This window comes from Bombina bombina, chromosome 7 (genome assembly GCF_027579735.1).
Source record: "Bombina bombina isolate aBomBom1 chromosome 7, aBomBom1.pri, whole genome shotgun sequence".
Lineage (NCBI taxonomy): Eukaryota > Metazoa > Chordata > Amphibia > Anura > Bombinatoridae > Bombina > Bombina bombina.
Window position 1 is genome coordinate 486120909 of NC_069505.1, and position 18305 is coordinate 486139213.

The 18305-nt window shown below is 39.0% G+C and overlaps 1 protein-coding gene across 1 annotated transcript in view; it reads right to left on the bottom strand.

Moving 5' to 3' along the window:
- LOC128666803 (alpha-actinin-4) overlaps positions 1–17781 on the bottom strand; it is a 65614-nt gene extending 47833 nt beyond the window's left edge. The window contains exon 1 of the mRNA XM_053721598.1: positions 17403–17781. Coding sequence (XP_053577573.1) covers positions 17403–17564 — 162 coding nt within the window. The 5' untranslated portion in view covers positions 17565–17781. The remainder of the gene's footprint in view (positions 1–17402) is intronic.
- Positions 17782–18305: the final 524 nt, after the last annotated feature.

Sequence of the window (18305 nt, forward strand, 5' to 3'; positions counted from 1 at the left end):
TAAAGACTAATCTTTAATGCATCATTCTATCTAGCATTTATTTAGCGTTTAATGTCCTTTTACTAAATTTCTCTATAAACAACTATTCAAAAGCCTATCAGGAGACACAGATCAGAATTAAAAAAATAAAAATATCACATGCTCCTTATGTTGGGTTTAAAAATAGATAAGGAAGAAAGCAGCAACTGACAGATTTGCAGGGGTTAAGTTTCCACCCCAATTCTCCTGGGAGTTACAAAAGTATAAACTCAAGCGACAGGTTTCTATGGCGTCCTTGAAAAGGTAGCAAAGCAATTATAAGGCACTGAGCCACCTACCTACCCTTCACAGCATTTTGTCATCTCATTTCTGCTGCTTTTAAATAGTCCAGATTTTATATACGTTCATCTCTATATCATCACAAATATCCAGTAAAATTAGCCAATATTTGTGTTTGTATTAGAGCTTCAGTGTTCTCCACAGAAGATTTTTTGCAAGCCGGGTGGTATTTTGACGTAGCTGGGGGCAGTGTAATATTTTCTAAAATTATATCATTTTCTGCTATCCAAAGCACACATTAATTGCATTATTTAACATTTTTGCAATACAAGATAATTGTATTGCAAAAATGTTAAATAATGCAATTAATGTGTGCTTTGGATAGCAGAAAATGATATAATTTTAGAAAATATTACACTGCCCCCAGCTACGTCAAAATACCACCCGGCTTGCAAAAAATCTTCTGTGGAGAACACTGAAGCTCTAATACAAACACAACGGTTGCAAAATGACATGAACGTGTAAAAAGAAAATGTTGTACTGTTTGTAAAAAGAAAATGCTCCAGATATTTTAGAGCATTTTACAACTGCTTGCAATATAAGGGTGTTTAACACTTAAAGGGACATAATACTCATATGCTAAATCACTTGAAACTGATGCAGTATAACTGTAAAAAGCTGACAGGAAAATATCACCTGAGCATCTCTATGTAAAAAAGGAAGATATTTTACCTCACAATCTCCTCATCGCAGCAGAGTAAGTTCTGTGTAAAAAGTTATACTCAGCTGCTCCCAGCTGCAGGTAAAAAAAATTAAAAAAAAAATGAAGAAATGAACAGCAGCCAATCAGCATCAGCAGTGCTGAGGTCATGAACTCTTACTGTGATCTCATGATATTTGACTTAACTCTCATGAGATTTCATAGTAAGCTTCCTTTACCTGATTGGTGAAATAATATGAGAGTGCACAATGCTCATCCCTTCAGATGTCCCAGGACAGACACACTAAAATGCTGCTTAGAAATCTTTTACAATGGGAGGTGGCTACTGATGAACTTTTGAGGTAAAATATCTTTCTTTTTTACATAGAGATGTTCAGGTGATATTTTCTAATCAGCTTTTTACAGCTATGCTGCATCACTTTCAAGTGTTTAAACATTTGGGTATTATGGCCCTTTAAAAGGGACATTCAAGTCAAAATTGAACTTTCATGATTCAGATAGAGCAGCAATTTAAACGTTTTTTTATATTTACACTTTTGAAGTCACCAGCTCCTACTGAGCACATGCAAGAATTCACAGCATATACGTACATGCATTTGTGATTGGCTGATGGCTGTCACATGATACAGGTGCTATTGCATTGTATTTATCATGCATTAGTCAGTTATGCAATTTTACTGTATTCACTGGTCCTTTAAGTCAGCTTTTTGAAGAACCACCAATCAGAAGCTAGCTCCAAAGGCTACTAGCAGAGCAAGTCATTTTAAGAGATTTTCTAATTTACTCCTGTGCCATGAAAGTTTATCCTTTTAATATGAAACTGCAATGTACATGCATTAACTTGTAGAAGAAGAAAAAAAATCTCAAATTCTCTCACTCTATCAAAAGCACATTTGCAAGATGGGCGCTATTAGTTTGATCTTAACACATGTGCAGTAAACACTTTTTTTTGAAGGCTTACTCATATCCATTTGATTTTTTCAGTAGTTTGCTTCGGAGCACACTTTTTTTTTTAAAGCAGTTTAACATTGGGTGTCAATTGGAGAAAGTGCCACCTCCTTAGGAGATTCTATACTACTTGTTTTAAAAGGGAACTGTGTCTCCTATACATTCATTTGCCTGATTTTTCTTTACATTTTACCTCTGCAAACCGTGCTTTCCCTACTCCTTCAGAAACTGGAACGCATGACACATGCTTATTATGTATGCTGCAGTTTCAGACTCTTCTCCTACATGCTAGACAGTAACGGCTTACAGCAGTGCACACGCTCATTGACATCTGTTCTCTGGCTAAGCATAGAGAGAGGGAGACCACGAAAACCTAATCAAGAGGGTTTTTTGCCCCCTCAACCAGAAAGTTGGCCAGCTAATACGCTTGCAGAAAAGAGCTGCAAATTATTTTAACTCCCCATACCAGTGCTTTTTACAGGGCTGCGATATCTATTTAAACATCAGTGACAACATCATATACACATACATATCTGTATCACACCAACAGATTGTTATACAGAGATAATCAAACTGAGGGCCTAAATATCAACAGAAATCACAATCTTTGGTGGCTTTTTAAGAGTATTATATTGGCGTCGATTTATCATGCTATGGCGGACAGGGGCGCTGCCGGAATTCAGCATTGCACAAGAACAATTTTGCGCTCTTTTGCAACGCCGCCCTCTGCCTATGCACAGCCAATCACGCACAGGCAGGAGCTGTCAATTCCCCCCCGGTCGGATGAGACCGGGGAGATTGAAATTTGCCACCTTACAGGTGGCGAAGAGGTAAGGGAAGCAGCGGTCTGATGACCCTTGCTTCATAAATACAGACTGCAGGTGCTCTTGTGAGAACCTGCAGTCGTAGGGGGTGCAAAGCCTTTGATAAATCGACCACATTGTAGTGTGTGTGTCTCTCCTTGACATACAGAGATTGTGATACCTTTTAATGAAACAAAAAAAAAGAAAAGAAAACAAATAGACTATTTTATTTATTTTTTGTTGGTGCATTGAGATTTTCTGGGCTAGTCTTACTAAAAGTTCATTTTCGTTCACGTAATATGCTTTGAGTGTCTCCCACTCTGCCGGTGCCTACCCTTTTCTAAAAAAAAAAAAAAAATCACATTCTCTCCTTGCCACACCCTGGAAGGGAAAAAAAAAAAAAATCTGTACAGCAAACTCGTTATGCAATTGGCAATGCCTCGGGCTGGTGGAAACCAGAAGTGAGAAGCTTTCCCCTGCCCCCTATGCCTTTGAAAGATCTGGCTATTTAAAAAGGGGCAATTTATAGTGTTTTACTGAGCTTCTGAAAAACGTGTCAGAGAGCAGATAAATAAAAAAGACCTGAAATAGGCTGCTGGTATTTTTACAAGATTTAACCCCATTGCTTTGCAATGGAATACAGTTTTATCTAGTAGACAAGAGGTGAAAGATACATAGGCTGGCCATGCTAAATTAGAGACCTATAAACTCAACGTAACTATCTGTATCAAACACAGCATTTCAGAGGTGTTAAACCTAAACCACTTCATGTGGGAAGAACAAAAAAGTCATTGTAAAACATCATATAAATAAATACAAATAATTCTGGCCAGATGCTACCGGGTTGTGCCAAATAAAGTTCCAGCAAGCCTATGAGAAACAGTTTCCTGCTCGACCAGAACAGCAGATAAAAATGCACTCTGTGTGCTGCTAAAATGTTAAACCTTTTGGTGGGAACGAGCCAAAGCAGGCTTGGTGGGTTTTAGTGCCAAGTTTTCTGAGAGTTTTAACCTCTACATCACTGGTAGCGAACAGTAGAATAAATTAAGTGAAGTGAACTGACCACATTTCTGCATTGTAATTAGACTTTGCCTGATATACATTCACAAAAGGAAAGCTGAAATATAGCTTTTAAGAATACCTGCAGAAATATCAGAGGTAAACGAGCGCTAACTTAGAAGGTCTATTAAATTGAATGTAAACTTTGAGGAATGTGTGCCCGGTTTTTAACCTTTTAACGCCGTTCTATTCCGTCATAATTACACTGGGTTTTAGAACCGTTATGACGGAATAGAACATCATAGCCAACGGCTGTCCTGAAGCCTACTGCGCTTCCTGGATTTGATCGCGTCCTGGAGGGCTTTCCTAGGGTTATAGGGACGCCCCCCAGCCCCGATCCAATAATTGAAATCCTGCGATCGTGCACACGATCACGTGATTTCAATTTGTCTACATCGGAACAGTTGTTCCTATGTAGACACTTTAACCCTGGCAGGAAAGGGTTAAAAATCCTATTAAAAACAGAGGCATTTTCATTCATCAAAGTTTACATTTCAGCCGTTTTGTTAAAATACTTAACTTTTCGTCATGAAGCCGACCATCAATTCCCCCACCTGCCGCTAGTCTCTTCTTGCGTCAGAAATGAAGAATCCAGCTTCCTCCAATCACGGCATGGCCTCAGTCAATGTTTGCTCTGGGGGAAGCCCTGATTGGAGGAAGCCAGATTCTTCATTTTTTATGTTAGTTACATTCACTTTAAGGTAGTATTTGTTTTCCTAATATATGCAAAGCAATGTAAACTAGTGCAGAATTGGAACAATTTGCAGCTTTACACATCAAGAGCAGCAGAGGCTTAAAATCATTGAAAATCCTCCAGACCAGTGTTTCTCAACCACAGTCCCCAAGTACCCCGCAACAGGCCAGGTTTTCATTATAGCTGAACCAGTGCACAGGTGAAGTAATCAGCTGATCAGTAACCATGGTTACTAACCTGCTCTCACCCATAAGCTGATTATTTCACCTGTGCACTGGTTCAGCTATAATGAAAACCTGGCCTATTGGGGGAACTTGAGGACCGCGGTTGAGAAACAATGTTCTAGAGTATGTTTACCTGGTTTGTTATGGCCAGAAGTAAATGAATGTGCAATTATGTAAGCAATCACTGTAAAGCATGTAGCGTAGCGGTGATAGACAAACTACACCTTGCGTATGCACTCAGGCTTCCCGGGAGATAGAAAAACACAAAAAGCAGAGGTACATTAAAGTACAAAATTTGTATTTTTTTTTAGAATACTTAACGGGACACTGAACACAAAATATCTTTCGCAATTCAGATAGAGCAGCAATTTTAAGCAACTTTCTAATTTACTCCTATTAATTTTTCTTCATTCTCTTGCTATGTTTATTTGAAAAAGAAGGCATCTAAGGCTAAGGAGCCAGCCACTTTTTAGTTTAGAGCACTGGACAGCACTTGTTTATTTGTGGGTGAATTTATCCACTAATCAGCAAGAACAACCCAGGTTGTTCACCAAAAATGGACCGGCATCTAAACTTACTTTTCAAATAAAGATACCAAGTGAATGAAGAACATCTGATAATTGGAGTAAATTAGAAACTTGCTGCTCTATCTGAATCACGAAAGAAAACATTTGGGTTCAGTGTCTCTTTAATGTACAGTATGTTTAACATCTATTGAAAGAAGGGGTCATTTGAAAGTACCCAATCTATAGGCCTCCCACCATTAATGGTTACCTAGAAAGCTGAAGGTATTGGCACCAGCTAGAGTGCACAACCTAAGGAAAAAGATGCCCTTACAGTCTCAATTTCAAAATCATTCTAGATAAAGGAATGTTACACTACAGTGGAAGCATCTATGTAGCAAATACTGCCATAAATCATACCTCCAATTTTACAAATGTATGATACATGCCATGTGCAAGGATTTTCCTGCAGGCTGCAGTCCAAACCCACACGCTCAGATCCCCCCTATTTGTGTTCCTTTAATTGGCTTCTCTAATGAAGACAATCCTGCGTGGGAAGGATGCAGCAAGAAGAGGGAATCTCCAAACAAGATAAAGATTTCGTTTTGTTTGGTTGAAGGCCGGTCTAGTGTAATTAAACATCTAATAATAAAGAATGCACACTCGTTTCTGATCACCTCAGGCCTAGCGAAGGCCAATACCTCCTACCCTAATGGAGCAGCTAGTTTACAAACAATACTGTAACAAAACCGTTTTCCTATTTTGGCCTCTTTTCAAAGAAGGTGAAGCAAACACCAGTTTTGCAAGATGAAATTCTTGTTTAATTTTACAACATATAAGAAATGGAAAAAAAGTAAATGCAACATTAAAGTGAATGTCAAGTTTAATGAGAAATTACCCGGTTTTTAAAAATACTCTTAAAAACAAGGGCACTTTTATTCATTAAAGGGAAACTGAACGCAATTTTTTTCTTTCATGATTCAGATAGAGCATGACATGTTAAGCAACTTTCTAATTTATCCAACTATCAATTTTTCTTCATTCTCTTGCTATCTTTTAAATTAAAAGAAGGAACGTAAATCTTAGAAGTCAGCCCATTTTTAGGTTCAGCACCATGGATAGCGCTTGCTTATTGGAGGCTGACCTTTACTACCCATCAATAAGCAAGCATAACCCAGGTTCTCAACCAAAAATGGTCCGACTCCTATGCATCACATTCCTGTTTTTTAAATAAAGATAGCAAGAGAACAAAGAAAATTTGATAATAGGAGTAAATAAGAAAGTTGCTTAAAATTGCATGCTCTGACTCATGAAAGATAAAAAAAATTTGGGTTTAGTGCCCCTTTAAATTTTACATTAAAGCGCCTCCCCCATCCCAAATACTTACCTTTCTCTTTATGAAAAGAGAGACCGGCGATCCTCCGCTCATAGCTCCTGCTGCAGTTAGCACAGCAATGACGAATCCGGCTTCCTCCAAGCCGTATTCGTCACTGCTGTGCTAACTACAGCAGGAGCTGCGGGAGGAGGATCGCTGGCTGGTTTCATAAAGATAAAAGGTAAGTATTTGAAAAAAAAAAAAAAAACGCTTAAATGTAGAGTTTAATGAAAAAAATGCCCCTGTTTTTAATGAGCATTTTTAAAAACCGCATTAAAGTTGACTTGACATTCACTTTAAAGTGAACTTTTTATAATCCGATCTTGAAGGTTAGTGATATTTTAGACTGACTTTAATTGATCACCAACTTATTTTAATCTAGCTGTGCTCTACGTCCGCCCACTTAAAAAAAAAAAACTAACATTAAGGTTCTGGTTCTAAAAAGTGGAAACTTTACCATCACTAAGAATTTGGGCTCAAAATGTAGGAGCCAGTAAGAATATTTAAGAGCCAGACAGTGGTATATGTATATAGATCTATGGAGAATAACCCAGAAAGTTAGGAGGGCCAGGGGTGAAATTCTAGGAGCCAGTGGCTCCCAGGTTTGTCAAGCCTTGGGTTAAGGGGACATAAAGTAAAAAGAAAGTGCCTAATGTGTTATAGCATTCTATTATTACAACATTACTTGCATATAGTTGTGTCTAAGACCCTGCAAATGAGTTAAACACATAGGTAAAGCCAGCTCCAGATCAGCAATAGGACCTAGCAGAACACATCAGACGACCCAATTAAAAAAATGAATGTGAGTGAAGTCAAGACCAATGACCAGCTATCTCACAGTAGTGTATTGCTGCTACTTTACAACAAAGGATACAAACAGAACAAAGTACATTTACCAAAAGTAGTAACTTTAAGTCACTTAAAATTGCATGCTACCTGAACCATGTATCTGAACCCTTTAACAAGTGGCAAAGCATCCAAAGGGCACAAATAATTTCCAATTTTGTGTTTTAGCTTCAAGAAAGAAAGCAAATGCATAACTGAGATTCCTGCAGAGAAACACAAGGGGAAGATAGGAATATTTACCATGGTTCTACACTTAAAGGGACAGTATACACCAATTTGTATATAACTGTGTGTAATAGACACTACTATAAAGAAGAATATACACAGATACTGATCTAAAAATCTAGCATAAAATATTTTTAAAAACGTACTTAGAAGCTCCCAGAGGTTTGGCTGGGAAAGCCAGTGAAAGGGGCTGAGAAAAGAGGAACAGCAGTAATTCTCCCCTGCATACGAAGAGACGGATAACAAACAGGAGCCAGCAGGAGTCTGTAAACGCACGTATACATCTGACACTGTGGGGCTTGGTTTAGGAGTCTGAAAAACTGCACAATTTTATTAAAAAATAAGCAAAACTATACATTGTTACAAAAACACTTTAAAAGGAAGAGTTTATAACTTTATAACTTTGTCAGGTTTGGTTTTTGTGTTCAAAAATGCAAATAGTCTATATTTATTTACAACAAATATTAGCTGACTAGAATGCTATTGTTCTGAGGGCACCATGTATAGAAAAGTATTAAGGAATAGTCTAGTCAAAACTAAACATTCCTGATTCAGACAGAGCATTTCATTTTAAGCAACTTTCTAATTCACTCCTATAATCAATTTTTCTTTATTCCCTTGTTATCTTAATATGAAAAGACAGGAATGTAAAGCTTATGAGTCGGCCCATTTTTTGTTTAGCACCTGGGTAGCGCTTGCTGATTGGTGGCTACATTTAGACAGATAAAGGGAGAATTATCCAAAAAGGAGCCAGGGTTAAAATTCCATTGGCTCAACGGCTCCTGGGTTTGTCTAAGATATTTTTGTTTCCAACTGATCCCATCACCTCTTCAAACTGTCCCATTTTACAGATGTAAATATGCTAAACCTTTTCCAGTTATTATCATCATCATCATCATCATCAGTAGAGCGCCAACAGATCCCAAACAGTTTGGATAAAGGGTTTTATACCTGTACCATCATGGGCTGCAAGTTGGAAATTAAGGGCATGAAATGCAATTCTAGGTCTACAAATGTTTATTACACAACCTCAAAATCTTATCCAGAAGGCAAGTAAATGTCAAACTTCTCAGAATACATTGAACATCTGCTTGTGGCTATATTCAGCAAAGCTTTGTGTGTGATTTGCCAGAAATCCAACAATAATAATATGCATGTCAAATCTTGAGAATTTTGGTGGCTCCATTTTTAGGCTACTTGTTCACTTCTAAAGATAAAAAAAATGCACAACATTTGTTCAGCGCACCAGCTTGCAGCTGAGGGCAATATCCCTGCAAGACACTTGTGTAGCTGATGTTTATCCAAGTCATAAACAGAATTCTTGACCCTTTGGTGCTGATGAGACCTGAAACCAGATACTTTCTAAAAGATTTTAGGCCGCTGTCAGAAAGGAAGAAACGTAAAAAGTGTATTTAACTTCTTAAGGCAGCCCTTACTGTTTGTACAGGGCACAACCCGATTAAATGTCACACAGGAGGGAGTGCAGGGTCCTTAGGGAGATTATACAATACAAAGGCTAACAAGCAAGTCATTCAGTTACCCTACAATCTCTTCTGTCATGCTAGCCTAATACAGTGGGAATTCTTAGTGGTGAAGTATATCAAAGTACAGGAGTTGTTTTTACCCAATTTTGCAGTATGAGCTAAAACACGTTAAGCTCTCATGCTAAGTGTATAAAATCCAATGAGCCTGTATACTGCTGCTAGAAAAACTATCACTGGATCACATAAAAATATTCAGGTTTTACACAGTAAAAAAAAAAAAAAAAAAAAAGTCAAAGGATTTTTGTTTGCACATTTCAACAAACAGGCTAAGGTTTAAACTATCCTCTGAGACGGCCTTGCAAGAACACTAGGTTAATGATTAGTTGTACTGGAAGGTTAAAAGTACAAACCCAGGAGATATATATAAATAAAAAAGGCAGACTGAGCGAAAACAAATGATAATGTACAAATCTCCGAACTTCTTGAGCAAAATGTAATGGATATTGGATTGTCTATTTCGTGTCTCTTCAGAAGAACCCTTTTTTTAAAATATATTTTCACATTATGAGACGTAAACATGTACTGAAAGTGTTAACACTGAATTTCAACACTGACCCTTAACCAAACTGAAATTGCAAACCAGTGATGAAAGACAGGGTTGATCAGTGAACCTTGCCTCCACAGCCCTATACAACCACCACTCAGAGAACAGCTTCTTAGCACAAACACTGTTTTAAGGTTGTTGGTTCAAAGAATCTGAAGAGCAAACGTGCACGTTACCCATCCATGTGGCTGGGGGCCTGAAAAAAAAAAAAAAAAAAAAAAAAGCCAACAACGCAAATCTGGTCAGCATGTGAACACTGAGAGCCTTGCTTAGCCATAGTTATTGTCTGTCACAAAAAGGCAACTGTGTAGAACTGGAGCGTTCTTATAAAGGGGCCTTTCAAGCTCTGGTGAGACAGCCCTGCCACAAGAGGCATTTAACAGCAGAGAACTGCAATGCTTCCAGTGTCTCATTTAACAGGTCGAAGGATTCTGTTACAACTGGGACACCAGGGGCACCTCAGCTTTGTAGACAGCCTGAGAGTGCTCTGTTTTAAACACAGCTCTGGCATAAAGGGGAGGGGGGGGGCGCATAAACAGACTATTAAATGGTTAGTTGTATAGCAAGGCTAGCAAGAGCAGACAACGGCTGTTCAGACACATAAAAAAAAAAAAGAGGCAAATATACCGACACCAGTTATGTATTTGCTCAGCTGAGAGCATCCCCACATATTTCCATTTCGAAGCACTGGGAGGGAAACCGTCCCTTATACAAACAGTAGCTGCCTGGCAAAAGGCTCTTTGCAGCACAAAAAAAATGCTCAGAATAAAATCAGATTAAATTTTAGGCAATGTAAAAAGTGCATGCAGTTTTTGTTACACTTTTGGTCTTGATCTTGACCATGTCTGGCATTATATAAACAAAATCTTATCATATGAGAATAAGGTTTACTTGATCATATCTACAAATTAGATAAAAGTCATCACCACCAATCTTATGCCGGTCTCTGCGGGTTATGAGGGTTTATCTTGTAAAGCAACATTTTACAAGCTCCAGAATTTGTTTCCTTCTGATTTACAACAAAAGGATTAATCTCAGGTGTCAAATTTTTAATTACATTCAAAATTGCCACATATGCATCCTCTCTGAACTTGAATACTGGCACACAGGCCACTTTAAAACCGTAAACCTTTACTAGAAGAATTTTTGCCAACGGACGTTTATTGCAAAAGTGCATCTATTTAAAATATGCAATGCACATGTCTTTCCTTTCTATACCTTTAAAAAAAAAGTTATTGGGATTTGCTGGCACACTACATAGATGGTGTTAAATAATAAAATGATTTATCAGACAGGGCAGGCAATGCCCTCTATCAATGTTGGACTCATAGCAAGGACTGCCCTGACAAGTGGAGCATATGCAGGAATCCCTACACTGTCAGTGCAAACAACAGGTTGCTTCTTGTTAAGGATTAGCGTACCTACCTAGTAAGGCCAGAGCCTGGTCTGCAGATGCAGAGTATAAATTATAAATGACAACATGAAAGCCCTATGAGAACCACTGTCCATAATCATGGAAGAACTTCTATGCAGGTTTATATCTGCACTCCATTACAAAAAAAAACCTACAAGGAAGAAAGAGGGACACCTCAGAATTCCTGCAACAACTAGTTCTGTGCCAAACACATAGGCTACCAAAACTACATATGCAAAACAAAATTATAATCCCCAAGTATGTGAACAAACCGACGCCTGCTGCACTTTTATATACCCCTTCACAGTTAAATATGCACGTGGTTAACATTCCTCTGAGATGAAAGGGCACACACCATAACCTAATGGTTAACAACTGATGGCCCTGGGCCAAATGCTGCTGCTATCATTCTCTATAGCAGGCAGATATTTTCCCCCCAACATCAGAACATGCCATACCAACTACTCTCCTGAATCCATTATGCAACACATGGTGGACTTAAAACAATTATGTAGTGGGTCAAATGGAAAAAACAGAGCAGCCCTCTTAGGACCATATAAAGAACACTGGTTACACATCAATGATCGGACTCCTATCACCTTCACTTGCTACAAATATTAGATAACGCTATAGTGTTACTTTAGGTCGAGAAGACAATCTAGAGGTGGTGACAAAGGGAAGTTGATTTTAATTTGTTCCATTTTTGGGCTAATTGTATTTTGTCGTCAATAATATTGTAGAGTGTACAGTTTTATCAGGCCAAATATATTATGTTGTGGTGGTGTGCAGTAGGGAACAAGACAAACCCACAGAGCCAGGATCCAATACAAACTGCGCTTGGCCCAGGGTTTGTGATCCATGTATGGAAACGTGTATCCTCTGGTCACCAACACTGCTCTTAGAATCACTCATGGCATGAAGGGAACCAGCATGAATGTGGTCAACAAAGCAAGATCAAGGTAACTTTGCAAGAAGGCCACAAAGCAACACTGATGAGTTTACCTTGCCAGCAGCCCTACTCACACTCATCACCAGGGAGACAAGTAGCAAACAGCAGGTTGTGTTAGATCAATTAGAGACTGTGTCTAAGTCACTGCACATATTGCATGCAGGTCACAGGAAATAAGTTGGAATTGTATTTAGAAGGCCAAAAGAAGTTTATTGTGCATTACAAGAAAGATAAATGGTAGGTTTGGTGTGTTGCAGGACATAAGGTTACACTGGTAGTATAGTAACAATGTTAGAGATACAATCTAAAAGGGCCTTAGCTGGTGTAACAGCTTGAACTGATAATGTGAGATTAAAGTGAAGGTAAAGTTCGCATATTTAATACTATTCAAATGTAACTGGACTAAAAAATAATCTGAGTTTAATTCATCGATTTTGTTAAATTTAGATATTTACCGTTTTATCCGACATTTAAAACTATTTTCTCCGTGTTCTGTAATCTGCCCGTATTTTTTTTTTTTTCTGCAGCAAGGTCACGTTTTTCTATTAGCCAATGATCTGTCTGGCCTTTAGGCGGTCGTCATTTGACGTCACCGCATAACTATTGGATCTGCGCATGCGTTAGATACACTTCCTGGATCTTATAATCCGTGCTCGTTCAAGATTTGCTCATGCGCAAATCTCCTTCACTCAATCAACTCTGCCGAACGCACTGGGATTAACGCATGCGCTTCAGAATGTTAAAGTTTTTAGTCGCGCAGGCGCAAATTGAGGTTGAGCCGTATTGTGCGCATGCGCAAGATTGACTAACATCGAGAACGCGCATTTACCATACGTATAGAGTGGGTGTCAACGCTCTATACGTAATAGACCAAGAAAGCAGGAAACAACTTGAAGGCGGAGCTTTAATCGGCCGGACACGGACAGATAAAGTATAGATCTTATATTGATATGTAAAGAAATATTACATAAAAACTTAGCGATCATGCTATATTTTGAATAATTAACACTATACTACTTTCATTTCACGGAAACTTTACCTTCACTTTAAGGACTGCGCTGTGATTAACAATAATATGGAAATTCAAAGCTTACTGGGCAAAAAGTTTAAAAACTAGCTTTAATTATGCCTGAATGCCTCACCTTCTGGAAGGCTAAGCAATGAACCAACCATCCTTTCTGTAAAGTAATGATTTCAGGAAGTTCATAACCTGCTAACTTACATTATCATAATTACATCTATTTCTCCAAGTCTATTAGAGAAATGGAGATATATGCTGGAATTGATGCTAAGAGCTATTTGACTGCAATACAAACCAAAATCAGTATCACAGTAGATGGGATCCTGTTATGCCAGACAAAGAACACATTGAAAATCAAACTAAACCATCAGTAACTATGAACTTGTAGTTTTAACTTCAAACATACCAGCAGTGTTATGCCATTCAATATCATATCTCAACATGACAAGGCAAAATAAGACCAACTAGAAAACATTTGGGATTTATTTCTACATATTCAAAACTTTCTACAAAATCTCTGTGTAGTTTTGGCTAACAACCTCTGCTAAGAAAATCAACTGCAAGATAAAGCATCCAATAAAATAAATTCAGTAGAGTTCGCTCACTCAACTACATGTCCACAAATCAAAATGACTATATCAGAATAAGTCCAGATTAAGGATCTATTTTAAGAAGATGCATCAGAAATAGTGAGTGTTAAATGGCATTTTAACTCAGTTATGTCACACACAAAAAATGCCCTATGAAGATATTCAAGATGTAATGACTGACAAACTTACAATAAGACTCACCCAACATTCCTTGGTTGCTCAAATAGGAAAAGATTAGACGGTGTCTATGTGAGCACAAGTGTCTTAAAGGGACAGTATACTGTAAAATAATTTTTCCCTTAATGTGTTTCCAATTACTTTTCTTTTTAACCAACTGCAGAGTATGAGAATTTTATTTGTGTGTGTGTATATATATATTCTAAATTTGTGTTTAGAAGCCACAACCTAATAAAATGGGTTGAGCTTGTAGGTATAATCAGATCTCATTACTTTATCATATTGTGTACATATACATGCTTCTTTATCTTATATCTGTCCATAACACAAAGACCAATATTTGGAGAACAGAAAATTTAATTTGCTACCTTATCTCTTCTATACCCCACTGGGCACGTAATTTATTTGCTGGCTGTGTTTACACAGATTATCTATAGCTTGGACCTAAGGCCAGAAATTTTCAGAATAGGTTGGGATAGCACAGGCTAAATCAACTATTTCAAATGCCAATGTAAGGGTAAAGGAAATACAAATGAATGCATTCCAGCAGGTAAAGTGGATTATTGGGAACAAATTAGAGGGGAGAAAGTTTGAGTAAACTGTCCCTTTAACCAATATACATGAGCCAACTGGGCTAAAGTTTCTCTGTTGCCAAATCCCAGCCTAACAATTTCTTGAAGACCGGTTTGGGAACGCGCTATTGTACACCTAATATAAGTTAGTTAAAACATGTTTTTAAGTTTTTAAACACACCGGCAAGTGAAAAGAAAGCCAAAACTGCCTTGTTTCACTTTAAGGCGGTTTTCACTTTACAGCGGGACTCCGGTCCCTAACCCGCTGTATGAGCGGGGTATACCTGTATTGCATGAAATTGTTCACGTTGTAGAGGTCATTGGAGTTTTGGTGCAATTAAAAATATGAAGCTTAAAAAAGGCGCTTACTCATTTTATGGATTTTAAACTCTGGTGAAAAGCATAAACAAACTACCTATTAAAAACTTATGTTTTATGTTAAAGCACATTTTGCCACATTTATTTTAATTGTAGTGGCTGGAAACATTTTATACCCAACAGAAGTGTGTGCAGATTTATGCAGAATAATCCAAAACTTTGTCAGAAGAATGATATAAGATGCCGGGTTTGTCATCTTCACTGCAGTTGTTAAAAACTCTAGGTCCTATTTTCAAAAGTGAGTGCTATTCGTGCCAAAACAAGGAAATAATGTAAGCTATGCAATATTTATGTTGAGACATAAAACCAGAGACTTAGAAATACTGATGTTGTCCGTTTCACAATAATGTAAGACCAATCTATACACTGATGCTTATCAGAAGTCCCTAAAAGGCAGATTTGAAGGACTTTATGAGAAAAAGTGATCTGCAGTTATACCCCCAAAACAGCTACAGCAGAAAGTACTCAACTTCTAGCCTGTCAGAGGTCAAATGATTAATAGGCGGAGATGAGCAATACTTTATTTATGGCTAGAACGTAATACTATTATGGTTGCAGCAATTTCCCTAAGGACTGAAATGTTATGTATAGAATAAAAAAAAATAAAAACAACATTCTTCAGGTGCTTTGCTAACATTCCCTGTGCAATCTCACACATTGAATGAAGCAGTAACTTGTTTGCCTTCTTTTCATGCAAGGTATTCACTCCATAGAACAAATACACACTGTGGATGCCCTGTTCTGAACCACCCCAACAGTCAAATATATATACATACACCCAGACTCTGACCCAAGAGCAAACTACATATTATGAACTTAATCAAGGTGACGCTCAGGACGGTTCTCCCCCTACCTTGATGACAATGATGACCAGACATGATCCCCCCCACTTCCGGCTCATGAACCCCATTTACAATGGAAACACACTATATTGGCCCTGACTAACACAAAAAAAAGACACAGCTAACCACAGCTACTACAATGTCATGGTCATTTCTTACGGTTTGCACATACAAATATATATATCGCTACTATATTTCTTCATTCAAGTGTGCCACCCCTTTCATTATATCTTTATTAACATAATCTATATCAGAGATTGACAGCATTATATAACTAGTTTTAAATGTTGAGGAGTCCAAGAAACGTATGTCTGAATACACACACACACATATATATATCAGTATTCAATACACAGCATATAAGTAGTGCAGCATTGTCACTGCCAAACCCTTCACATTCAAAATCAGAGGCACTTGCCTTTATTGCTTCACTGTAGCGCCTAACATTTTGAGCATTATATCCTTAAACATGTCTCACAGATTGAGGGCAGAATGCCCAAAATGTTTGTACTCTATTGTCAAGCCCTGATATATATTTATTAGCACAAATAGCCACACAAGGTTTGGGCACAAGAGGTGCCACCCATAACACACAGACAATAATACATTGGTTCCACACACCTTGCTGTCAAATACAAATAAAGTTATGTGATTTTTAGACAATTACTGCACCCTGAGCTCCACACCTGATTTTCCCACTCATACTAGAGAATAAGGTTATACCAAGAGCAACCCAGGTGTCACACACAGTAAGTGACCTCAGTCTATATCTCACATATAAGTGCACTATGTACTGTATATAACGTCAGTAGGTGCCTCACACACCTGTAATGTGCCATAACCTACATCTCTTCTGTGTGATGCCCAGGACTGATTTGCCACCCATACTAGATAATGATATACCAGGTGTCACACACAGTAAGTGACCTCAGTCTATATCTCACATATAAGTGTGCTATGTACTGTATATAACGTCAGTAGGTGCCTCACACACCTGTAATGTGACATAACCTACATCTCTTCTGTGTAATGCCCAGGACTGATTTGCCACCCATACTAGATAATGATATACCAGGTGTCACACACAGTGACCTCAGTCTATATCTCACATATAAGTGCACTATGTAGTGTATATAACGTCAGTAGGTGCCTCACACACCTATAATGTGCCATAACCTACATCTCTTCTGTGTAATGCCCAGGACTGATTTGCCACCCATACTAGATAATGATATACCAGGTGTCACACACAGTGACCTCAGTCTATATCTCACATATAAGTGCACTATGTAGTGTATATAACGTCAGTAGGTGCCTCACACACCTATAATGTGCCATAACCTACATCTCTTCTGTGTGATGCCCAGGACTGATTTGCCACCCATACTAGATAATGATATACCAGGTGTCACACACAGTAAGTGACCTCAGTCTATATCTCACATATAAGTGCACTATGTACTGTATATAACGTCAGTAGGTGCCTCACACACCTGTAATGTGACATAACCTACATCTCTTCTGTGTGATGCCCGGGACTGATTTGCCACCCATACTAGATAATGATATACCAGGTGTCACACACAGTAAGTGACCTCACATAAGTGCACTATGTACTGTCAGTAGTTTCCTCACACACCTATAGTGTGCCACACACGCACTACTGTCCCTTACACCTCTACAAACTACAATACAAGGGTTCAGGGCGGTGTTACCTTCCTCTGTTGTTTCTCCCAGGCCGGGTCAAGCAGCAGGTCTCTGTCCCAGTCATCTTCCTGTTCCATGTACCGACCGTCCGGTCCCATTACTCGGTGACCGTGGCCGTGACCACCACCACCAATACTACCACCGCCGCCGGTCACGTGATAGTCCACCATGTCCGCGAGCTAGCACCGTGCGCGCGAGTAAAGGCGGGAAACCTGAGGAGCTGGGGAGAATTTGGGAGCTTGGGTGTTCGTAAAGGAGAGGAAACGGAAAGCTTAACGAAGTGCGAGCGTACGGCACCCCGGGCTCCGTATATGTGATTGTGTTTCTAAACTGACGGTCGCTCTACCGCACAGCTCTCCTCCCTCAACAGACACCCGCTGTGTAACTGGGAAGCAACGCGCAGGCGCAGAAGGAACATACAGAGGCGGAGTTTGGTGTTCTCACAGACCGACGAATCAGCAGGCGCATTGAGTTGGGGGCGGAGTCTGCGAAATGACAGATACACCAATGAACTGAAAGGGAGGTGTGATGGACCCGCCCAGATTTGAAGGCGAAGCCTAGTCCCTCCCACTGAGACGGTTCTACTGGCTGGAGGGCGGGACCCAACCTACTCATAGCCCCGCCTACAAAGTCCTGTCTGACTTAGCAGTCTGTGGTAGGTGTGAAGCCTGAGTCCCGCCCATTGGTTGTGTGTAACGTCTGCATTGACAGCTAGTACCGCCCCTTGGTAACTAATCCCCGCCCACTTACCGTTGGGGATCCCGCCTTTTATGTATTGTCCCAGCCCATTGACAGTTTGTTCACCGCCCGCTTTTCGCACCTTCCGGTATTTCCCGCCTTTTGATGAGGCGCCCTCTGTAGTGCAGCCAGTCCCAGTACTGTAAATCTGTAACGCTCAGCTACAGATTTAC